General features: G+C 41.5%; 1 protein-coding gene across 1 annotated transcript in view; it reads left to right on the top strand.

Moving 5' to 3' along the window:
• The window catches only part of CCSER1 (coiled-coil serine rich protein 1), a 1,844,507-nt gene that overhangs the window by 1,135,765 nt on the left and 682,305 nt on the right, over nucleotides 1–26,437 (top strand). Inside the window, exon 9 of the mRNA XM_019526256.1 lies at nucleotides 785–862. Coding sequence (XP_019381801.1) covers nucleotides 785–862 — 78 coding nt within the window. The remainder of the gene's footprint in view (nucleotides 1–784; nucleotides 863–26,437) is intronic.

The raw sequence follows: 26,437 nt of genomic DNA, 5'->3' as shown, positions 1-26,437 counted from the left end.
GGAGCAGGGGGGACAAGACATTTGTAGTCTATATTACAGTTGGCTGAAGATCAACAATCCCATTTAGTGACAAGATTCAAGATTTTTCAAATGTATTTTATTAATCATTTGGCCAAACCCCCCAACAAAAACCAACAAAAAAACCTTTCAAACATTTGCTCAGATTATAACTGTGTCAAAGCAATTGGGGGTTTTCTTTGATTCTCTTTCTCTCTTGTTAACTAAATTGTTTATGCTGGATCTCAGGAACTTTTTCTGTCAGAACATTTTGATTGATATACTGATATGTTTCCAATAAATGTTTTGGCTTTGATAAAACAGTATATTTGGATGGAAAAAAATTGTGTAAAATCTTGTGGCCACCGTTAGTTCATATATTTAATTTCTTATTGTCCAGAAGTTGGTTTTGCTGTGTAAAATGCTGCTAGCTCCTTTTCCTGCAGATAAGTTTATGGTATCTGCAAATATGTTTTGTCCATGAAGGCCTAAATCTGATCCTGAAGAAGGGCCCTGTGCATCACACTACAGTAATATTCTCATCAACCTTGTAAATCATGCATACTCACGATTTATGTGCTCACTGTCCACTTAATAAATGGTTCAGTTGATACATAAGATAACAGTAGCAGGGAAACAAATCTCCCAGTGAGAATAATACCAAGATACTCCATTTCAAAACAGCTGCCAGTGCATGAGTTTTGCACTTATTATGTGGCTGTTGATAGTTGAAAATCCCAGAGAGGGAGAACATGACTCACCTACAATATGTTGTTTTCTTTTGCAGGAAAAAGCTCAACATTTACAGAAGGTTCTTATTTCCCAAGCAGATAAATCCACACAGACTGAACTTATAGGCCATGATGTAAGTAGCTGTATTAAACAGTATTTTTTTTTATCATCTTTTATTGGTTTTCAGACTTCTGTCTGTTTATTTGCCTGTGCTACTGTTGTGTCCATGCATTGATTTAATAGGATTTAGTAGAACATTGTTCATCTTTTGCTTGTAAATGATTCTCAAATGCCTTCTGTAATAGAAAAAGATAATTGCAGCTACCTGTCAGCATACCAATATCCTATTAATTGCCTGTTTTACCAACAGCTCCAATATATTCTCCAGAGTTGGAGTAGCCACAGACACATGAGGGATACCTATTAGTAGATTGTGATTTCTTTTTTTGGTATTAAAAAGGTGTTTATTCACTTATTAACAACTTAAGTTATTGTTTGTAATTACCTGAGATCAAGCAAATCATCTTTATACTCTAGCACTATAATAAGAGATGCAGATTTTCCAAAAACTAATGAGTATTGTGAGTAAACTAATTAAAAATTAGAATTTTTATCTTTGTGCATTAATACTATCTATATACTTAGTAAAACAACAGAACATGATTATTAAACATGACTCTCAATAAGAGTGCTATTTCTGTGGTACACGTTTACTCTGCCAAAAGTCTTTCTTTGTAAGTTTGGATAATTTTATGCCTGACTGTGTATGGATAAAAAATGTTCAAATCATGAATCTTGACTTAAGTGCAGCCCAACTTTTTATATGTGGGGTTTTTTTTGTAATGTAAGAGTCTCTTACCATACTTATGTTTGAAAGTTGCTGTACCAAGTAAGGCTTTGATTATATCATGAGGTACATGAATGTGGTTCTGTTGTATTCAGTAGTGTGCCTATGTACTTTTGATGGCACTATTTGGGATCTAACTAGTTTCTTAAAAACCTCTGGTGAGGTTTGCTTCTCATGTAAAATCTTCACTTTTCAATTTGAAGTGTGTAAAAGGAAAACAGTTTAGCAGTTTATATAAATGAATAGCCCCCAGCCTAATTCAGAAGTGTTTTTATTTGAGAAAGTATTTAAGGTGGTTAGTACTTACATGTCTTTCTGAGTGAGCATGAACTAGAGTGCATGCTAAAATACTTTCCTGAATGATGACAACAACCTTTTTTAAGAGTGTAGACACATTTAACACTCTTTTAAACAAAAAGGTTGGTTGTTTGTTCTTCTACATCTCACACTGGAATACTGTTTCAACTTTTTGTTCCTTACATTTGCCCTGGTTTGTTTTTGTGTATTGGTAGCAATATCTGCAACCTGCTTTGCCATATTCCTCTGCATAATTGTGAAATGATTAGAAAGCTTTTGGGAAATGTTGCAAATGTAAGGAAAACCTGGTTAACTGCTTGAGTACTCTGGGAATGCACCAAATGCACCCAGCAAGATGGCTTTCATATTGCTTGAGTGCTGCTACACATATTGCCTCTCTGTGTTGGAGGAAATTAGCCCTTAGCCCCAAGAGAGGACTCTATCATCCAGAATTTTAAACTTGACATACTTTCTCTTGCATAAGTGAATAGTCTCATTTATGTGCTATGACTGCATATTTAGACAAACTTTATTTGTATTTGGAATCTCAAGCCACAACTGATCCATTCTGGCTTCTGTCAGTTTTCTTTAATATTTAATTGCCATAAAAATTTTGCCCTTTTATAATCTGGAGGTTACCGTAAACCATAAATTGAACATGAGCCAACAGTATAATCTTGTTGAAAAAAACCCAACAGCATTCTGGGTTGTATTAATAGGAGTGTCACTTGCAAATCAAAGGAAGTGTTTTTCCCTCTCTATTTAGCACTGGTGAAGCCACAATTGGAGCACTGTGTCCAGTTTTAGGTCCCAGACTTTAAGAATGACATGGACAGTTTGGAAAGAGTCCAGCGCAGGGTGACAAAAATGATTAGGAACCTGGGAGGTGAGATTTATGAGGAAAGGCTGAAAGAACGAGGGTCATTTAGCCTGGCAAAGAGAAGACTGAGGTGGGATTTGATAACAGTCTTCAAATACCTGAAGGGTGAGAGAGGATGGAGATGGGCTTTTTTCTATGGCCAGGAGTAGGAGCAGTGGTCTCAAGCTTCAGCAGGGGAATAGAGATTAGGAGTAACTTTCTGATTGTGGTAGTGGTCAGGAATTGGAACCGACTTCCTAGAGAAGTTGTGGAATCTGTATGCTTGGAAAGTTTCAGAAGCATGTTAGACAGACATTTGGCTAGGGTGGTTTAGTCAGGGATGATTCTGCAGGAAGCTGTACTAGGTGACCTTGCAAGGTGCCTTCCAGCCCTAATTTCCTGTGCTCCCAAGTCATTGTCCATCTCAGTAGAATTGGAACAGTTCTCCCCACTTTCCCAATTTCCTTGCACAGAGATAAACATTAGGAAAAATGAGGACGTGTTGAAATCCCCACCGTAATCATATGGTTCCATACGTTACTTTTTTTGCTTTTCCTTTGAAGAAAATACCCTGTATTCAAGGGAATATGCTGTTGGGAGGGAAAATAAATGTTTATTTCTAGGGGCTTCATTGATAAGTTGAGTGTTTTAGGACACATTTACATGAGATGCATTAATGCACATTAGCCTAATTTAATGAACATAAAAAATAGTGAAATTAGGATAATCACAACTAAATTTGATGCCTGCAAATGCAGGCATCAAATTTAGGCACGGTTACTTAAAGTGCACTAATGCATATATAGACATGACCCAACACTAACTTTATTGCCGCGTCTGCCCGGCCACTAGAGGCACACAGCAGGGCTGCAGGGTCTAGACACTAACTTCAGTGCCAAGTACACTAACTTTAGTGCCAGTTCCCTGAACATGTAGACACTTACCAAAAATTGCTTAATGTGCATTAGCTTAATGCACATTTAATTTAGTCATGTTTACATGCACAAGTAGACGTGCCCTTAATGCATCAAAGAAAGCAACACTTCATTACTATGCTGCGTGTCTCAGGGTCAGACCATATTGGTTCTGAATCACATTCTGCTTCATTTAATCAATATTAACCTTTATGACACAGATCTTTTCATCTAATTTTCAATAAAGAGCGTATTTGTAATGTGAGGGGTTATTGTAAGCTAGATGACATAAATTTTAATCACTTCCTATAAATATGTTTTAAGGGGATGCAGGTTGAAATAATAGTTCAATGGCATCAATTTTCCTTCCTCTAGGATTGAAGCCCTTAGGCAGAGTTTAATGGCAGTGATGTACACTGCCTTTGAAAGGAGCAAGCTAAGTACTGAGTGCCCATTCCATACCTCTTTATCCACAGTGAATCAGTTGTTGAATCAGGTCCACAATTATTAGTAAGGGATTTTTTAGATTAATTCACAGTGATGGGGAAGACAACATTTGCTTGGAATTATACGCTACTACAAAAATTAAGTTGGAATGCTTGTGTGAAATGCAGTCCTTTTTCACATGGTTTCAAATGCAGACAAGTTAAAACATACTTTGTTATTGAAGGGACAGTGGATCATTACAATAGTATTATATCCTGGGTTAAAGAGTTACTTTTAAGATTCCCAAGCTTATCAGAACAGTATTGCCCTTGTTTTGAACAGTTAGTTAATAATCAAACTAAAGTTATATCCTTCCGCTTCCCTTTATTATTATTCTGAGCAGCAGTTTCTTAACAGTATTTTGTGCCAACAAATCTTCAAAATTCCCCAGTGTCACATCCCTACTGTGTTATAGCTGGAATCATCAACTGTGTCACCATATGTTTTCTCATATAACTTAATGTGACATGGCAACATAAGCAGATGTGGATTTTTTTTTTATAGGAAACAATACAGCCACCTGCATTGATTTGTCTTGTATAGGATGCTTGGGAAAATTGTGGTACAGTAAGTAGATGAAGGAGAAAAGTGAAACTATGTTTCCCTGCAAAAGTGCGTGTTGACCATCTTGACTAGAATGGAACCAAGACATGGGGAAGTGAAGGGAAGATATACAAAGTAGCAGCACACTACCTTTCACAAGATTGTAGTTTACATAATTTGCTTTGTTCATGTATTAAATTTTGTATCTCTTTACAGGTAATAGTGAAATTGTTTCTTTTCCTATTGAAGTCAGTTGTGATATACATATTTCACAGCATGAAATAATATTGACAAAAATGTAACCTTATTTAAGATGTGGGCACATCTACAAGTGCTTTTAAGTCAAAGCAATAAACTCTGATGCTTATTGCATCGGAGTTTATTGCCACCAGGCATTTACACATGCACCCAGGACTGCAGCAAATTGAGGGTTGGAGCAGCCCTGGCTGGCAGGGAGCCCAGGGAGTCAGCCTGCCAGCTCAGGGCTGCTCCAACCTAGCTCACCATGCTCCGGAGGGGCTGGCCTGGGGCAGAAGAAGTAGTGTGGAGCTAGCCAGCAGGCCCCAGCCAGCCATGTCAACATCTACACGTGCTCGGCTGCAAAGTAAAAAACTCCACAGCAGGATAGTACTTGTTACTACAAATATTACCCTACTGCAGAGTTAGTTCATTTCCTGCAGCCTTTTAGTTTGTTTCCTGTATGCCTTTCAATATGAATGTGCGTATATATAATTGTGAAGAAAAAAAAATCAAAAGTCTGGTATGGATGTAGCTGGAAGGGAAAGGAAGTGGGAAAGAGAATAAAGAAGCTGTTCTGTTGAAGAGGTCATGCTGATTGCCAACTTCAGGGACGGTGACCAAAAGTTTGAATGCAGTTTTTCTTGTTCTCTTGAAATTTACTGTGTGGATATCACCACCATACATGGGACATAATTAGGGTTACATTCTTAATATCTATAACAATCACTGAGGTCTATTTTTATTCAGTCATGCGTGATCAAAAACAATTGCAGTTATTTGTTAAAAGTTGGTGGACATTTCTACTCTTTTTCTCCCACCCTGAATCAGTGCCAAAAGGCACTATTTCTATGCAAACAAGCCAAAAAGATATAAAGGACATGCTTATGAACTGGAAGGAAAAGTAAATTTTACCCCCCTACCCCACTCCCGAGGTTCTTTTAAAACAAAATTAATGTACAATGTTTAATTTCTTTTCTTTATTAATAAAAACACTCCAGTAGAGTATTTCTTAATATTTTCAACACATTTTGTCCTCCGTGGCCACATCTACATGGCATGCTGGGTGCAGTAGCTTGTTATTACTAGACAGGAGCTTGTTATTAGTGCACAGTAGTAATGAGTTACTGCACAGTTAGCATCACCAAGAAGCCATTCAGGGATGCTACTGCGCAGTACCACCAGTTACTGCACAGTCATTTATTATTTATGTATGCAAGTACTAAATGACTGCACCATAACAACCGTGCAGTCAACATCTCATGTAGACCTGGTCTTTTAGTGATACACAGTCTCATTGCCTTCCGTGGCTCATGGTAACCACTTTATTCATTGAATAAATGTTATCAAGTTAGCTATAGTGTATGTATGCAAGCATGGAGGGGAAAGATAATAATTAAAAAAGGAAAACAGGGTAGCCTGAAAAATTTCGGAAGGTTCCACAAAAAGCCACTTTCTCCTTTCTGCAGCCTGTCAGGAGACCTCAACCTGATGTTAGAGTAAATTCTTTCTGCTTTCTAATGCACATAGTAAGAATAATTTTAAAACAAATATGAATCTCAGAAAACCCAGTGAGCACAACAGATTTTGTGATATGTAAGATTGCTAAATAAATGATGAATGTGTCTTAAATAATCAATGCCAATTTAACCTCCTTCACCTTCCCTTTTCTGCACAGGCTTATTTTATTGAGAGATCAAAGAATAATTTCTTGTGTGTCAGTTGGGTTATTAAAACAGGATGGAAGATGAATAGATATAGTCAAATAGCTATGTGGCCAATTACAAGATTATATGAAGTGGTAGGGCAGATTCTTCTGATAATGTCTGCTTTACAAATAGATACTTCCAAATAGATGTATGCCTACTGTAAGTTCTTTGTAGCCTGACACTGCAAACAGCCTTTGATTAAAATATTTTTTTCAATAAATATTCAAATCATTGTAATGAAGCTCTAAAACTCTGTGGGCACAAACAGAAGACCAGCTCCCTGTTGTAACTCATGGCACTTTGCAGGAAGCACCATGAGTTAGAAAGATCCCCTGGACTCAACAGAAGTTTGCTGTTGGGTCCTAGGGGTGGGTAATCCAGTTGCTGTTTAGAGTCACTGTGACCCTGCAGCTGCTCTCCCCTAACAACACCCCTGCCAGCCCCAGCACTATTTTCAGAATGGGGGAGGGGGTTAAGGGAGCAGAAGGAATTCATTCTGTGGGGTTACTCAGCCAGTGTTGGAGGGTGGGGTGGCTGGATTGGAGCCTGTCCACCTTGGAGAGCGGGGGGCTCCAGTCCACTTGCCCCACCCTCCAGCACAGGCTTAAAAAAACCCAGACTGAACTCTCTCCACTCTCTTTCCCCCTCCCATTCTGGAAACAGTGCTGGGACTGGGAGGTGGTGGAGGCAGGAGGCAGGTGAACTTCTCTTAAACTAAGTTACTGAAGTCACTCTATTGTGGAGTGTCTTTATCTGAATCCTCGTGTAATGAGGGTTCAGATTTTTGTGGGATCTAGCCCTTTTCAAGTGTTCTGCAGCTTTGCACTTCTGTTTGGTCATGGCTGTGGAGCACTTTCTGGGACCAGATTGGGTGAAAATTGTCACTTCTGTCTCCACCTGTCTAAAGGAATTCAGACAGTGGTACCACTGCAACTGCCACCATAGTGTGAGATTCTTAGGGTTAGGACTTTCACTTTGTACTATGTTTTGTACTATTTGAAATAGCACTCTTAAGAGCAGTCATGGTTTTGTCTCCCCATGTATGCCTTAAACTAGGGATGCTCAATTCCTGGCCCATAGGCTGATCTGGCCCATGGAGCATTGTCACCCAGCCCACCAGGTTCCAGAAATTTTGCAGCATGGGAGTAGTGGAAGCACAACTTATTGCTTTCTTGCTGCTAATTTTCCAGACCCATGAGTAACCCCAGGGGTCAGATAACATGACCCTGCATGCCACCTCTTACACTTTTGAGTCAGGCAATGTGGGATCAGGCCAGCATACCAGTGCAACATGGGATCCAGCCTGTAAGCTGACACTGTGCCACTCACCTGACCCTGTGGAGTTGGATGTTTGGGCACCACTGCCCTAAACTGATGCTTATAGTGATGTTTATATCTCTAAATTAATATTTTTCCTTTATATTTGTTTCAATGAAGGTAAAACTGTAACTGAAAGACATATCTAGCATTTAATAAAGTCATTGGAGAAATTTTCCATTTACTTTATTGCAGGTTTGTCCTTTTATTTCCAGTCATACTGACACTAAACCACCACAATCTTAGTGAGGGATCTGTTCTTTTATTACTGCCAGTGTGCTGTAATATTTGCTTTATTCTGGAGCAGTAGACAAGAGATGTTTAACCTATTGACAGACACAAGCTTTATGTTCACACAACAGCAAAGGTAATTCTTCTGTCTATCTACAGTGGCTTTTTTATGTTGCTCTACATTTTTCCCTCCCAAGAAAATCTCTGGGAAGGAGAGAAGAAAAATCTGAAGTTCATCACAGGGAGTTTTCTTCTGTTGTTGCTGACAAGGAAGACAGAGTTTCAGATGGACTTAAGAGACAAAGTGTTGTATCTAAAATATATGCATGATGAAGGCAGGAGAAGGAAAGATCCTATCCCACAGTGTCTTTTGTGTAAAAGTAATTAATACTTAAGGCTCTAGCCAAGTTAATTGTTTAGAAAGAGGGATCAGATAGGAGGAATTATTTCTAGATAATACAGACAAAATATTTTCAACACTTTCTTTCTTTCTTTATACTGTTATCTAGCCATGGACAAGTTTAGAAGACACACATACAGGGTTTTTTTCTTCCTATCTCCCCTGATTACATAGATTAAATGTCTGATACTGTCTCATGTTTGGATTGCATAGAACAGGGGTTTTCAACCTTTTTTAACTGGTGTACCCCTTCTAGTGGCGGCAGCTGGGGGGGGGCACTTGTGGCTGGCAGCCACTGCTGCCACCACATGCTGCTTTTCCATGGCCAGTTACATGTGCATCTCCTTGGGCTGCTGAAAGGCCTTGTGGCCACCCAATTGTGTGCCACTTGTCAGCAGCCCACAGAGCCACATGTTCAACTGGCCATGGAAAAGTGGTGTACAGTGGTAGTGCAGGGTGGTGGTGGCAGTGGCTGCCACATGCAAACTCCCCCCTTGTCCAGCCAGCTGAGCAGTGCTTGTATGGCCTCCCAGATGGGTGCTGCTGCCCTTGCCCTCCCCCTGGCCCTGCTCCTTGGAGGTGGCAGAGTTGGGTGGTGGGTGGTGGTGGCAGCCACCATGTGCAAGCCTCCCTGCTCCACATCCATCTGCAGAGGGGTGCCTCCTCACCCTCAGCTATTGACCAAGGGCAGCAGCCCAGCAGCCAATCAGGAGAGCAAGCTGGGGTGGGGAGGCGCCATGGTGTGCGACATGGGGCCAGCAGCACCCAGCGTGCCCTTCCCCCTCCCTCGGGTAAGAGCTGTGTGTACCCCCTGAGACCTTTCCAAGTATCCCTAGGGGTATGCGAAGCCTGGTTGATAATCCCTGGCATAGAAAATAATTTAGTGCATATACTTACAGAAATCAGGTTTCTGCATTTTGCAGGTGTACTTGCCTTCAAAAAAATTGGCCCTATACGTTTAGGCCTATAATTTTTTTTGTAATGCATTTAATGCTGACCTTTCTTTTTCCTATATTGATGCCAATAAGTGCTTTACCATTGGCTTAATCAGAATTACAGCAATACTGAATATATACATTTTAAAAATCCATTTTTGGATGACATCCAGAGATAGTAGTCTCCAGTTCTGAATGCTATAAATCCTTGATCCACTTGTACATTCTGGCATTTATTTCCATGAGCTATTATGTATATACATATTTGTAAGATATTTTTAAAATGTGTGTGTACACACATGCACACAAACATACATTAGAAATAGAAGTTTAAAACCACAGGCTTGTGGGATTTTTTTCACCCTAATATTACCTGAAATGAATGGAAAATGCACTATGGAAAATGAGTAAAGGTCTTTCGGTATTTTATAGAAAATAAAATACATGTTGTTTTTAAAAGGAAGATACTTCTAAGAGAAATCTTGCACTGTACTCCTACTTCATATGTGGGATCTGATCTTGCAATTCAGATACAGGAAAACCAGTTTATTTTAAAAATAAGTGTTATCCATGCAGATGTATGAAAACCAGGTGTTGAATTTGGGGCTTGTATAAAGGCCATTTTAGCATATCTGTTTACTGAGTCCTGATTATTACCAGGGATCTTGGTTTTTTCTGATTTAAAAAAGTCTCCAGTTTTTTATTAGAAAAAGAAACCCCAAATCCACATTTTTCCATGATTAAATATATATTAGTGGTGTTTCTTTTAGATCTTGGGGAAATTTGGATTTGGGGTTACTTTTTTAAACTGAAAATAAGGGATTTTTTTTTTTAAATCAGAGAAAACCAGGATCCCTGATTATGACTCCAATTGTATGATACATCTGTAGCTCTCCCTGAGGATGCCTGCTAGAAGACTGCATATAAATATAGATGTGGTTTTTACTGTTTTACTTTTTATTGTAAACTTTTAATAATTCACAAGGTAAAAGAGCAGTTGTGATTCAGTAATTCTACTTTATTCAGGGTACTGAGACAGATGGGTTTTGGGTGTATACCTAATATATCTAAACTAACATGACTTTCTCTAATGGCATGTTTACCACCTCTGCTAAGTTAGAGTGTTTTGTTTTTTTTTATTACTGTTATAGAGATGAATGTACGTATGCTGGTTTCATTTGGCTTGTTCTGTTTTTTATTTGTTTATGTGATTTTGGGTAAGTATTTTGGTGGAACTTTGTGTATAAACAGAAAGTATATTAAAACTATAGCACTGCTGAGATTTCATTTGCTGAAGGGGTAACATATTGCTAGGGATATAAAGCAATATTCTTTAAATTGTGGGCCAGCGCTTCAGCTGCTGTGGAACTCCACTTACTTACACAAGCTGCAGCTGCAGCTGTGTGAGCTTAACTGCATGCACACTTGCAGCTAGGACTTAGTTGACTTTCTGGTTTTTTGCTCCTTTAATTGGAATATGAAATTACCCCCAGTATGTTGTTATGGTATCAGAAGCACTGGGTAGGGGGGTTGTTTTGTTTGTTTTTTAACTCTTAAACCCATCATAAAAATCTATCTTGATCACCCCTGTCTCTTTCTTCAGAGGCATAATTAAGACAGTTGGCAGCATCTGCCCAGTCAAGTCTCTCTAAAGTTTCTCTAGATTGAGTTTCTGTTTGTTATTATTTAGAAAGGAAATAATTTGTGTTTTCAAACTTACTTTCTGTTACAGGTAATCATTCTTTAAAACTCTTTAATATTACTGATTTTAAAATATCTCTATCTGATGTGTATTATTTCTGAGACATTTTACATCTATAAGTCATTATTTTTATCCCTTTCCCCTTCTACTTGAACCTATATGAAACTGAAGATTCAGTAGCTCTAATTCACCCTCTAAATACTTTAATTGTCTTTCACATCTGGAGACATACGCCTGGGTTTGTCCCTTTGCTAATTTTAACCAATTATAATTTGAAGTTGCTTGTCATCTTTGCTGAAGGGAAACCAAGCACTAGCAAGGAAACAAAGCTGTAAGATAGTATCATGGTAAATGGGGAAAAGAGTTAAAAAAAACATGTTTTGGGGACTTGACAATGAAATATATGGATGAAAAGAAGTTATATGCTTTAACAACTGTTGCAAGGTAAGGGCAGCTATTGCATTTATTTTTATAATGTATTTAGATATAACATACTTCCTCAGTGCACATGTCTTCAGTAGTTGTCCCCTTTCACCAGTTCTGCATACTTTCTCATTACTTCCACCCATGGTTAGTCATCTACTTAAATCACAGTTTTATGGATTTTGTGGAAACCAAAACATCCAGGATTGTTCGCATAATCAACAACAAAAAATACTTCATAAAAATAAAATGCTGGCTGCCCAGTGGGAGCCAGTGGTCCTCGGTACTGCTGAGCCTTTCTGGGAGGGGAAGGTGCTGGCTGGCATGGTAGCAAAAAGAGCAGCAGAAAAGATGGCTGCCTCTCCCTTGTCCCTCCTCCACCAGCCAGCACTGAGGAGTGTGGCCACTGAAGGGCAGCCAACAGTCAAGATAGCCACTGCCCCCTTATCTCTTCTCCCCTTCAGGGCCTCTCCACCAGTCAGTGGTGAGGGGTGGGGCCACCAGTGCACATCAGCAAAATATCTGCAGAATTTGATCTTTATGCTACAACAACCTGGAAAAAAATTGGTAACTCTAACTGACTTAAGCAGCCTTTTACCTGTAGTGAATACATGTTGTAGTTTACGTGTGTAGATTCATACAGTTGCTATTTCCTACTATGAGGGCACATCTACATGTGCATATTAAGGCAAAGCAATAAACTCTAGCACATATTGCACTGCAGTTTATTGCTTCTGGGCACTGCATTTACACATGCTCCCAAGACTGCAGTACATTGAGCCAGGCCAGAGAAGTCTCTGCTGGTAAGGGACCTGGGGGTCACCTTGCTAGCTTGGGGTGGTTCCAACTTGGCTTAACATTCTGTGGAGGGTCTGGCTGGGGCACAAGGGTGCTCCAATATGAGACTAGGCAGCAGGCAGCCCCTGCACTGAAGCACCATCATGCCCCAGTCAGCCGTGTCAGTGCCTACACATGCGGTGCTGCACACAATAAACTCTGCAGCAGGGTGGCATTTGTATAATATGAATAGGGCTGCACATGTAGCGAATAAAACGTTTACTGCAAAGCTAATTAGCTCAGAAGTAGACGTATCTTATAGATGCACCCTATATGGTTCAACATAAGGCACACAGCAGACTAACTTGATTTGCTGATCATCTTATCCCTCTGATGGTTATCTGTAACTTGCTGTGCCGGTCTGGAGCTCCCTGTTTAGGATATTTTGGTCACCCCCAGCTGACTGCAGTCCTGTATGCCAACAGTTTGCCCCGGCACCAGTTACCTAACCCAGTGAAGCTTCTCGTTTAACACGTCTTTGATGGAAATTTTTACCTTGAGGATTGCTGTTACTCCCCGTTCAGTGGTGTCTAGCTATGGTCACTGGGTAGCATGAGGATGTTAGAGCTCCACCTTCTCTACACCCTACCTAGTGCCAGCCTGTTGTTACTTCGGTGTTGCACGGACGTAGTGTTGTTGTCAGCCATCCTCCTCATCTTTCCTTGTAGGTCTATTGCCATCCCTCTCAGCCCTCTTCACAGTAGTGCTCCCAGGTCTCCTCCTCTAACATGTTGACTGACTCCACTAAGTCAGTGTGCGGAGGCAGCTCCCCACACGGGGGCCACCACCACCCATCTTTCTCCATCTCTTTGCTTGTTCCACAGCCTGCCCTAGGCTGCCAGGGACTTCCTTCTAGTCCTGTCTTTGGATAGGTGCACAGGGCTTTTATTGGTGCTGGCATGTACTTACAAAGCGCATCCATGCTGGCACCAGCTTTTTTTTATTTGTCCCATCTCCATGCTCCTGCTGGCTGCAGCATGGGACGCCACTGGGTTGATGGTAAGTTTTGTGGTGCGCCGAACCCGCCACTGCCATCGTGCTCCTGGGTCCTAGGGGGCTGGGCTGTTGCCAGCATGGTCTTTCTGCCCCTGACAGTGCACCCATTTTGCCCCCTGCTTCCTATGGCTCTGCATGCTGTGGGGTCGCTGGCATTGCTGGTTGTGCAGCAATCCCACTGCCACTGCCATGCTCCCACAGGCAAGTTCAGTGGTGTGGGGCTTTCACTGTTGCTACCAGATCCCTGCAGCTTGGCCTTTCCTTTGCCCCCACCACATTACCACTAAGCAACATCTTAGTGAATCATTTATTCTCATTACTGAGCTCTAGATATATTCATGGATAAGGTACATACAATCTACTGGAATGAAATGGAAATATATCAGGGCATTCTCTCCTTTATACTGTAAAAAAAAAGGAAAGAAAGAAAACTTGCAAGCAAGTAAGCAAGCTTTTGGCTGTTGCCAGAGGAATTGTCTATAAACTATGGTTTAATGCTAGTGCCCTGCTACTCTAATGTTTCAGATACATTCTTAGTCTACAACGTATTCATTTTTTAAAAATTTAAAATGTGCCCAATGCAAAATTTCTGGATGTATAAACAATACCAAAGTACCCTACACAAATCATATTGAACCACAAATTGTCTTTTTGTTTTTTTGTGAATTTGTACACATCTGTTTTGCATGATTGCTTCTTTAAGACTACTATTCCCCTCTCTCCTCTTTATGTCCAGCCTTTTTAATTGCATTATGATGATTTATTGTAAAACTATACCTATGCATGAGTCTCACTGCAAATGCAAGGTAGGCTTGAGAGGAGTATAAGATTTTTTTTTTCTTTTTAAATGAGTGCCCCCTCACTACCACCATCATATGTACTGTCCCATCAAGTTTTATAAGGCAGGAATCCACCAATTGAACTAAAGGCATTAACTAACAACATTATTAAGCTGGAGATCTGGTGCACTGGAGCAGACTTTATTAATTAAGTCTGCTCCACGCATGAGTTAAGGAGCATGACACTGCATTGCATGTGTTTGTATAAATGGCAAAATGTTTATTAGTGCTGAGAAAATCGCAGTGGTACACTTTTGAACAAAAACACCTTTGATGTGTTTTAGTTCAAAAGCACGCCACTGCCATTTTCTCAGCACTGACGTGCATTTTAAAAGCACCTAGCGCTGTGGCGCAAACATGCCCTTACTGTACATTTTTCACTGGAGAGGGAAACAATTCACATATCCAGAATGTTATAGTTGGCAGAGGAATCTTATGCCAAGGCTCTGATGCCTGTAAGAGGTCCACATGCCTGTAGAGGTTATGCCTTTGTAATGACCTCCAACAAGCGCCTGTCAGCAGGGATGGAAACTGGTGTGTTTAGTATTGAAAACATAAGCCTCTACCACCATGGTGATCCCAATCTGGGGAAAGTGTAGGGAGCAGAATCTGCTTCATTTGCCTTATTCCCAGGGGGACTGGAGCATTGGGGCAAAGTCCCCTGCCTGCCCCTCACATTGGACATCCCTTTGTGAGGAGTAGGAGGTGGCTACTTCTCTGCTTTGCTTCTCATAACTAGGACCCAAGCAGACTGAGCAGTGTGACAAACCTGTTGCTTGCTCTTCACACAGGGGACCCTGGTATGTTTCCCTTCTTCCTATCTATGGGAGGGGTAGGAGCAGCTTCCCATGTATCTTCTCCAAATTAGAGTGACCCATTTCTGGAAAGCATGAGAACCATTTCCTAGGTGCCCAACTTCTCCTCATCGCAGGAAGAGCCAAGCAGTTGGAAAGTATACAGGCCTTTGTTCTCCTTAGAGAAACTCTCCCAGAAGTGAATGCTACCAGGTCAGATACGAGTTATTTTTCTCCAAGAACTGCCATTTTTATTCCAGGAGAAACTGCATAATATCTGTGTACTTGTGGTTTCTACCAGGAGAACTAAATGTCTCCCAGTAGAGATGTAACACTTGTACATGACTGAATACTGATCACTAGGGCTGTGAGAAACAGCACCATTTAATTTTGACTTCTGTTTCACCATGACAGTGTTTTGTTTTGAGTGCCATTTCATTTTGAAAGCACTCTTCTGTTTCATTTTGTTGAAACTGGTTTGCTGTTTCAGCACTGTTTTGACGTTTAGCCCGTAGGTTATAATGGGGAAGCATTAAACTGCCTATAATGTTATCATTGTTTGACAGATTTGGATGAAAAGAGTGGATTTCATATCCCTTTCTGAGGTCATGAAGCCTGCCAAGTTTCAAGGAGATAGATGCAGGGATTTCCAGAAAACTGCACCTCAAAGTCTTGAAAGCAAAACTTGTGTCACTTGTAAGTGTGAAGGCACAGGGGGGTGAAAGACACAGTAGCCTCTGCTGAGGCCATGAAGCCTGACAGCTTTCAAGGAGATAGGTGCAGGGGTTTCTGAGAAACTGCACCTCAACCTGCTGACAAGCAAAACTCATGTTGTGTGTGTGTTAAGGCACAGTAGGGTGAAAACTGCAGGCATGGTAGCCCCTGCTGAGTTCATGAACCCTGCCAGGTTTCAAGGAGATAGGTGCAGGAGTTTCTGGGCAAGCTGCTGACAAGCAAAACTTGTGATGTGTGATGGTGTGTGTGTTAGGGCATGCCCTCACTGGTGCTGGGGCCTCTACATGACACGGTAGTGTGTTCCAATGAGGGCTCCTCCTCCCCTGCAGCCCCATTCAATCCACCACTTTAAATAGGAACAGGTATAAAATAAGTGAGTGAGCACTAGCACAATAGCACCAGCAGCATCTCAGGCAGCCAAACTGTGACACAGCCCTTCCTTCCTCTCCTGCAGGAGCTTCTTCTCCAGCGTGTGTGTTAAGGCGCTCCCTCTCTGTGTCCTTCCTTCCTCTTTCCCCTTCCTCTCCTTACTTTCTGTTTTCCTGAAAGGAAGGCCAGCTTCAGCTTTGAAGCATGAAACGTTTCAAAACTTTCAAAATGTTTTGACTGCCCTCGTTTCATTTTGAGGCTGTTTTGAAGCTCTTTGTTTCATTTCAATTTTGCTGTTTTGAGATCAAACAAAACAGCCAGCAAAATTTTGCACAGCCCTGCTGGTCACTGTTCTTTTCCACAATGCTTTCTTGGGAATATGGACTTTTGGGGCGGGGGGTTGTTTTTTTAGTCATTGTTACTTGTTAATCTGTAGGTCTTCCTGTTGCAGGCAATATTCTTCCAATTTTGGTAATATCTGTCTTCTCCATCCAACTCTGTGTGGCTGAAAAAGAATGTTACTCTTCTGTTTTTGTTGGCCTGTCTGTTTTGTAAATCTGAATAAAGTCCTCTTTCTTTTGTTTTGGCTGCTTTCTATTAACTTGATGCTTGGTATGAAGGCTTGTATTATATTATTGCATTACCTTATTTCTTATAAAGGGATGCTGCCACTTGGTTCAGAACAGTTTCAGTGAGTTACATTTTGGTGTCAAGCAGGTGGACAAGGGTTTCTGTATTTCATTTATCTATTTATTTTACATTCTCTACTGTGTTACTCAAACACTTGAGGACATTGAATTTAGGACTCTGTGATATTTTGGGATGGGGGCTTGGGGGAGGTCACGCAATTTATCAGTCATTCTTGGCATGGCTCAGAACAATAGCAGTGAAACAATAAGATAAAGCCATGTTGCACTTTTTGCATTAAAAAGAATTTTGTTTGTCAAATGGAAAAGGTAAAAGCCAGCAGGAAAAGAGGAGTTAATTGCAAGTGCCTAACATGTTATTATAAGCAAATGAACACCAGTTTTAAGAAAAGATATATAGTAAGTCTAAGAGAAAATTCTCAGATGTGTATTCATTATGTAGTTTGTACTTCACCCAAAGGTCCCAATCCTGATGCTGAATTACTTTCACTGGAATGCCAAAGGGAATGGAAGGAGCCCACTTGAATATATAAGTGGTTGGAACCTTAGAGACACAATCCATACATCTCCACTAGTTTTCAAATGAGTACAGTTGGAAGCTTTTATTTTCCTTTTTATATTAATAGGAAGAAAAATATCTAAAGTATTTTCCTGTTGTATTCAGGTTATTGGTAGAATTTTCTAATCCATGGGAGTGTCTACACGAGATGCTATGTCGCCATACCAATGAACTACGGCAACATAGCATCTAAAAATAACTGCGCGCCACCAGGACTGCGCAGTACTGAGTGGTACTGCACAGTCATTTAGTACTATGCTAAAGCAAGTACTAAATGGCGGTGCAGTACCAAACATGCTGTTGGGGGAGTGTAGATGCGCCCCATGAAACTCAGGCAGAAATAAGAGATGGGAGAAAGGCCTTTCTCGTGTTTATTTCTTCACTCTGATCTCTTCCCAACACAAGTCTGGCATTTTGTGTGTCACTCTCTAAAGTTTGGTATCCATGATCGTGATCATTATTACAATTTTGTTTGTTAAACTTACCATTGCTTTTAAATCATCTTTATTATAACATGGTAAGTATTTGTTTGGCAATGTGTCAGAATACTACTGGATTGTATTTTAAGATTATTTTATTTGTGTTACCATCAAATATATGTCCTTTAATTTTTAAGATTTCATTTTATGTTCTTTTTTTCTTTTTCTTTTTTTTAAGGCCCTGTGGAATTCTCCATATACTGAAGGTTCAGTTTACAAACCCATCAGCATCTCATTGGTTCCATCATTATTAAATTAAAAAACAACATCTGGACATGCTGCATTTATGGATTTAAATTAAACTGTTGAAAATGCCATGAACCTCATTTTACCAGTACTTCCCATGTCTCCCCAACTTAGTGAAATTTTATTTCATAATCTTTGCATTATCAAAAAGATCACAAGTATTCTTGAAAATAGTATCTATCTTATCAAATAAATTTATCAGTAAGTTATTTTCAGTAAGTTATCAAGAAAATGTTCATTATTGATAATAAAAATTATTCTTGACATCTGTGTATACTTCTTATCTTTGGGGAACCCAGTATAACTAATGTGATTATGTTCCATTGACCCTTTTGTCTCTGAGATTATAAATATGTATTTTAAAAGCCAGCAGTTTATGAAAATGACCCATTAATTTGGGCAAGCTTTACTTTCTATCTTGCAGTGATAACAGGCTTTGCATTATCAGTGCACACAAGATCAAGTCATTTCAATATATGGTGAATTAAATGAATATCCATTTTGTTAAACCAAGCATTGTTTTGCAAATGTTAGACCAAATTCTGGTCACATTTATTGCTGTATGAAAGCTGAGATCAGAATTTGTACATTTGTGTCTTAGACCTAATCCTGGAGTATAGAATACTTTCCACTTATGTTGAAGTTATGAGGACCATTGTTGCATTGTTTTTTATTTCTCAAAGGGGTTCCTGTTTGGAAGGACATCTTATAAGAGGCTTCTGCCACACAAAGAGACTGAACACTGTATTCATAGGCCATAATTGCATAGGTGATCTTTTTTTTTAAAGTATAAATTGAGAAAGGTGCCTGGCTTAAAAAACAAAACAAAAGACAAAAACAAAAACACTTCCCCAAAGTTTGGGTATATTAGCCAAGAAACCAGATATCAACAATAAGGTTAAGGTTGCAAAGTTCAGCTCAAATATTTTTACTACAGGTTTAACTACTTTTAAGTTTCCTTATCTAGTAGTCCTTGTTTTTTTCCCCTTTAACCTCACTTAGGGTAGCAGGGACCTTATACCAGCCATATCCTCTTAACCCCTTTCCTAGTAAGATTGTCATCTGATAACTGGATTTAGATCTCAGACAAATATTTATATACTGTATTTCCCTGAATATAAGACAAGGTTTCTGCCCCCTCCAGTAGCATGGGGAAAAACAGGCCCGTGTCTTATAATTAGTCACATATAAGGAAATGTCACTAAATACATTGTCTATCATTAAATTGCTGCCAAAAGCAATGTGTTGGTTTCCATTGCTGCCAAAAGCAATGTGCTCAGCAATGGAAACCAACTGTGAAGTTGATTGGTCAGACATGATAATGGGAACCTATAGCAAGCATAGATTAGTGTAATCCATCTGAATAAGACATATGGTAGTGCCTATTAAGCACAGTCCTCTTCACTGCCAGCACATCTTCAAGTTCTGGTGAGCTGTGATATTGCATACAGTTTGCCCAGAGGCCTTCTTTTGCACCCTCTCTCAGCCTGACCCATATGATTCGTGTGGCCCCAACCTCCGTGACCTGAAGCCAGACCAGGATGCCCTGTGCCTCTTCTGCATATAAATTTTTGGAACATCCCAAGACTTGTGACAAGACCACCCATGAGTCTTGAGTCATGAGTGGGGGTTAATTAGGATCCTTTGTGTGGTTTATCTGGAGTGCACACACATGGTAAGCAGCGCTGTGCATAATGCATTTTTCAGATTAGTAGCCATTTAGAATGTAGGGTCCTCAATTTGATGTGGAGGATATTTTATACATATATAAATAAAAATCTCATCACTTCAAAATAAGCACACTTGAAATTAATGTAAATTTTATAAAAATAAACAAACTAAATGACCCATCAAGAACAAAGAAAATTTTTGTCTTGTACATAGTTTCATAGTTTCTAGGGTCGGAAGGGACCTGAGAAGATCATCTAGTCCGACCCCCTGCCACGGCAGGAAAGAGTACTGGGGTCAAACGACCCCAGCAAGGTACAAGGTACATAGTGTTATGTTACTTGACTTTGACATATGGGCTGTATATTAAGCCAATACAATAACATTATTTATTGATCAGTTTTTTCTCCTTTTTTTTGATCTTCAGATCATTTTTGAATATATGCATGCTTACCTAACTTATTCCACTTGTTAAAAAAACCAAACACCAAAGGAATCACAAAGGCATAATTAATCAATATAAGTAAAATGTTTACCTGCTAATTATTAATGGATTCTGTTTTTAAACTATTTCTCTTTCTTTCTTGTCAATTCTCGTCCCTGGTATTTTCTAATATTCATTTCTGGTCTGAGACTTCACCTTATGTTCCTAGTCATGCTGCCTTCTGTTTTTTTCTTTCCCCCTGATATTCACCATCTTTATCAGGCCAACGGTATTATTTTTCTGTAGAAGATCTGAAAGAAGATAAGTGTTAGCATTTTGACACTAGGATTTGTGCTCTTCCTACACCAGTAGATCTTATGAGTGGAGACAGATGAGAAGAAGTCAAGAAAGGAAGAAAACTGAAAAGCAATGCATTTTTGCTTTAAGAGTCCAAGAATTTGGGTGGAGGAAGGGGTGAACTGTGTTTGTTGTCTCATGTTTCATCTGCTGAAAAATCTTTAAAGGTTGGGTAAAGGCTAAAATATTTCCATAATCTTCACCTTATAAGTAGGGTGACCAAAAGAAAATCCGGGACATGCGGGACACTGCTCCCACCTTCCCAAGTCAGCAGTGCTGCTGCAGGCAGTGGCAGAGGCACGGGTCATCTGGAGGGGAGGCAGAGCTACTTGATACACCATGCCACTCTGCCTTCCCACCATGCCCCTGTACCCCGTGCCCCTGTAATTGCAGGACTCTCATTTTAATTTTCACCAACAAGCCAGGATGGGACCAGCCTTCAAAATCTGGGACTGTCCCAGCCAAACTGAGACATATGATTGCCCTACTTATAAGGTACATATAGACAGAGCCGTCTCTGGGAGGCAGTGAATTGGGGCGACTGCCCCAGGCCTGCACTTTGGGGGCCCTGCAAAGCTGACCAGAGTGGCTATGGCAATTCTGTGCCTCCACTGCTAGCTTGCATCCAGCCAGTCGCTACTCCCCTTCCCCTGCTGGCACCACTGCCACCACTGCTGATGGTGGTAGCACCTTCTTTGGGTCCGAGGCGCATGGGATTGGAGCAGGGATGGTGCCCTGCATGGGCGGATTTGCCCTGGGCCCTGCACCCTGTTTGGGTTGACTCTACATACAGACATTTAAAATATTTTTAAGACAGGTTTTTAAAATCTGGCTAGACAAAGTCTTGGCTGGGATGATATAGATGGGAATGGTTCTGCTTTGAGCAGGGTTTGGAAAAGATGACCTCCTGAGACCCTTCTCAACCCTAATTTTCTATGATTCTATGACTTGGGTAGGTTAGTGGGAGGTTAAATCCTATTAAAAATGGCCATTTGATCTAACTTAGTTCGCCCATGTGTGGACTTTACATTTCAATCCCTAGTTAGGCCAATCTAAGTGTGAACTGTACAGAAATTTGGGAGGTTAGATCATTCTAAAAATGACCAACCGGATCTAAGCTAACTGTACTTCTGAGGCAGTCTAACTTGGCTAGGGTCTGGCTAGCCAAATCTAATTGAGAAGAGAAGGCTGAGGGGGGACCTGGTGACCGTCTATAAACTCACTAGGGGGGACCAGAAGGGTTTGGGGGAGACATTGTTTCCCCTAGCGCCCGCTGGCATAACAAGGAGTAATGGGCACAAGTTGATGGAGAGGAGGTATAGATTGGACATCTGCAAAAACTACTTCACGGTTAGGGCGGCTAGGAGCTGGAACCAACTTCCAAGGGAAGTGGTGCTGGCCCCTACCCTGGGGGTCTTTAAGAAGAGGCTGGATGCCTACCTGGCTGGACTCATTTGAGTCCCGTTTCTTGTTTTGGGGTTTTGTTGTTCTCCCGCCCTGGCGGGGGGTCAGGCTAGAAGATCTACTAGGTCCCTTCCGACCCTAAATCTATGAAACTATGAAACTATGAAATGCTGCATATTTCCAGTGCAGCCCCAGGGCTGGGAAAAGCCCACCACTGTCCCCACCCCCAGGGCTGTGCTTTTCTTACCTTATCCCTGCCACTGGGCTAGTTTTAGGTCCCCCACCCCTCACCCCAGTTCCAGATGACCAACCCCCTGCCACCCACAGATGAGCCAGCCCCTTCTCCAAGCCTGCCAGCTCCCCATCCTGCAAGCTGCTGCCGGTGCCAGGAGCCTAGGAAATAAGTCAGATTGGTTCACCAGGGTTGTTTGTTCATCTGGGGGAGGGTTGGGGCACTAAAAATAGCCCCTGATCCCTGAGGGAGAGCTAAAAATATTCCCCTCCCCTGGGGTGGAGCCCTTCATCCCCCTAACCCCCACATGGACCCTGCTAGCTCCCCTGATCCTGCCAAACCCTCCTGGACTCCACCAACCCCTCCCTTCAGACCCCCACTAGACTACCGATTCTGCCATCCCCACTCCCCCGTGAACTCCACTTAACCCCAATCCCATGAATCCTTCCCCAGTAGCCTCCTCATCCCAATTTACCTTAGAATGGGTGGGTGGTCATTTGTAACTCAGTGTAACCTCCCCCTAATGTCCCAAATGTCTGTATGTACCCATCAAGGAATAGAGGAAGGTTATAGAGGTTCTGCTCCTTTCTGAGCAGGGTGAAGGTTCTGCTCAAGAAGAGCAGAAAGGAGAAAGCAAGGGAGGAAATGATAGAGGTTTATAAAGTCGTAAAGGGTGTAGACCAAATAAACAGGGAACTTTTGTTCACGAATTCCCAGAATACTAAAACTAAAGAATATCTACTGAAATTAATAGGAAACAGGTCTAAAACTAACAAGAGAAAGAACTTTTTTATACAATGTGTAGTTAACTTGTGAAATTTATTGCCACAGGAGGAGGCAGAGGCAGATAGCACAGCCAGGTTCACCAAAGAACTAGATAATAGATGATAGATCAGTTAACAACTATTGGAAATGTTTCCTCCTACATCCCTTAATCCTATAATAGTGAATGGCAGGAAGGGTACTGAATAGGGAGTTAGATCACTTTAGAGAGATCTGGTTCAGTGCTCTCCCTCTAGTATCTACTTTGCCACTGACAGAGACAGGATACTCAGCTAGATGGATCATTGGTCTAACCCAGGATATCACTTCTTATGTTCAAGGGCTTTTTCAAAGAAGTTGCAATGTAAAGTTGGATGTGAACCCCCCTCTGCTTGTTACAGTTATAGTGCAATTAAGTGATTAATAGTGCAATTACCTGGAGACCAACTACATGTTCAAAGTAGCTATCAAACAATAAAAAGCTCTAACCATCTATAAAGTTAGACCTTGAAAATGTGTATTAACTTTATAGCTGGTTGCTGTTGAGCTTTAATTTGCACATGTAGCAGAGTCTCCCCTGTGGCTGGGAGCCCAGTCATCTGACAGGCAGGGGTGCATCATGCCCAGCATAAAACACCTCAGTCCTAGAGATCATGGCAGCCACAGTCCCAAGGGTCTAGGGGTTTCATGCAACCCTAAACTCTGGAAATCACAGCTGTCATGATCCCTGGGGCTCCAGAATGCAAGAAACCTCCCCCCTCTCCACTCCCCTGAGATCTGTGTTGGGACTGGTGCTGTTTAATATATCCACAAATGATCTGGAAAAGGGGTGAGTAGCAAGGTTGCTAAATTTGAAGATGACACAAAATTATTCAAAGTGGTTAAGACTAAGGCAGATTTTGAAGAACTACAGAAAGGTCTGGCAGTATTTACTGAATAGGCAACTAAATGGCAGATGAAATTCAGTGTCAATATGTACAAAGTAATGCACGTGGGTTAAAATAACCCAAATTATACCTTAACTATAAAGGGCTCTACATTAGCTCTTACCACGCAGGAAAGAGATCCAGGAGTCGTTGTGGACAGTTAGTTAAAAACATCAACTCAGTGCCCAGCAGTGATAAAAAAATCAAACAAAATATTAGGGATTATTAAGAAGGGAATTGTAAACAAAACTGGGAGTATCATTACACCCCTTTATAAATCCGTGGTGCATCCACATATTGAGTACTGTGCCCAGTTCTGGTCCTCACACCTCAAAAAAGGATATATCAGAAGAAAAGAAGGTACAGAAGGATGATCAGTGGCATGGAGGGGCTTCCATATGAGGAGAAAATAAAGAGGCTAGGCTTATTCAGCTTACAAAAGAGATGGTCAAGGGGAGGCGTGATAAGTGTTTACAAAATACTAAATGGTTACGAGAAATTAATAGGGATTTATTATTTACTATCTCTTGCAATACAAGAATGGGAAAGGGTGGGGTCACAAAATGAAGCTAGTATGTAATAAGTTGAAAACTAAAAGGAAGGTCTTTTTCACACAGCCTGTAATTAAACTACGGAATTCATTGCCATGAGATGCTGTGGAAGAAACAAGTTAGTGAGATTCAAAAAAAGGGACTGGACAAATTCTTGGAGGAAAAGGGCATCAGTAGCTACTGAGTACAGAAATTAGGGATACAGCTTCTGAATCAGAACTTCCTAGACCTTAAATGCTGGAGGGCTGCAGGTAAGAAAGGGAAAAACAGTGGAAAAAATCCTAGCCATACCCAGTTCACCCTCCAAGGTGAGGGGCTCTAATCCAACCCCCCCCCCACTCCAGTGGTGCTAAGAAAACCCCAGAAGGGTCCTCCCTCCCCTACCTTCTGCCCCTCCCATCCAGAGACAGCAGCTTGGCTGGGCTCCTGTTGCAGCAGATTAAATTAATTAGAATTTAATTATAAATTAATGAAGTCACTCGGTTTAGGAGCATCTTCAGTTGAACGTTCATACAATAAGGGTTAATTTGTTGCATGATCAGAGGGCTCTGCAGCCATGAGCACAACTTTAGAGTCCTTTCAAGAGGCTGATCACATGACAAATGTAATTTCTGTCTGCACCCTTAGTATCACATGTGACTGATTTAGGTTAAACTTGTCTATCGAACTTCTTTCCGAGATCCCACCCTGACTCAAGTTACTTCACAGTCTGCCAGCATCCCAGGATGCTTTTCAGCCCTCAGCTGTGCTGTCTGCTCAGGTAGGGCCTGGCTGGCACCAACTCCCATCTGTCACAGAGCTGAAGCAATAAAGCCTCTGCTCCCTAGCCTGCATTCTGCTTGATCTTGCCAGCCCAGCAGGGCAGGGTGGAATGGAGCCCCCCCATCCTGGGTCCCCCTGTGCTGTGATCTGCATAGTGGGTGGGGGGGGAAGCCCCTGAGATGGGAGCTTTCCCCACTCCATATCCCCTTGTCCCTACAGTCCACTCTGCTGGTCTACAATCACCCCAGCCCACCCCCTCACCAGCCCCATTTCTCAACTGTGGGGAAGCAGCAGGGCGGGGCAGAATGGACCCCTGCTCTGACCTCACACCCTCCAGTTGGGGTCTGCACAGTGGGTGGGGGGAGTCCCCTGAAGTGGGGGCTTTCCTCCCCCTGCAACCTAGCTCTGCTGGGCAGAAAATGCCTCAGCCACCCCCCTCACCACACTCCCTGCCTCACCTGGGAGATGTGTGGCAGCACCCCCCATATTCTGGCCTTGGACAGCACAGGCATCTGCCTGCCTTGGCCAACAGACAGTTGAACATGAGTTCTGTTCATTAAGAGTCCAATTTACATGGTTTAGAGAAACCTGCGTACATTGGATGGATTGTGCCTCAGGCTTATTGACTATCTGTACTTAGCCTTAAGTTCTTCAATTCTACAGAACAGTGGGGGCAAACCATTTTAGTAGGCATGCCACAAATTAATTCCTGTGCCCTCCCTGAGTGCTAGTCCACTCCCCTTCTCTTGCCAGATCTGCTGCTCTGCTTTCTGCTTGCTCCACTGTGTTGCATTTTTGCCTACCCCCTCCCCGATCTGCCATGTGCTTCACACAGAAGCTGCTCATGCCACTTACTTGTTGCACTGGTGCTCCAGGTCGGCTGCACCTAAATCTAGGCACCCTAGCCCAATACAGTAATGCCAACTCTCATGAAAAAATCACAAGACTCCTGATTTCCAAGACAAATTAACTCTGACTCATGATTTCCTGATAGAGAGAGACCAAATCTTGGGATTTTTTCTTTTGGCTGAGAGCACCAAGCTGGTAATTCTGTGATGAGGAAGGGGGAGAGGGAAGGGGTGGGGGCAGGGGATGGTTAAGAGGCTTTTGAAATGAAGTTACTTAAACCTTGGCTAAGACTCCTAAAGAATATTTCTTTTTGTTTTCTTTTCTTTTCTTTTTTTTTGGGGGGAGGAAGGGTAGGAGGGGTAGGCGGGGGGG

This window comes from Gavialis gangeticus, unplaced genomic scaffold (genome assembly GCF_001723915.1).
Source record: "Gavialis gangeticus isolate Ggan-Ray unplaced genomic scaffold, GavGan_comp1, whole genome shotgun sequence".
NCBI classification, from domain to species: domain Eukaryota; kingdom Metazoa; phylum Chordata; order Crocodylia; family Gavialidae; genus Gavialis; species Gavialis gangeticus.
This window is presented reverse-complemented; position numbering and strand designations above follow the sequence as displayed.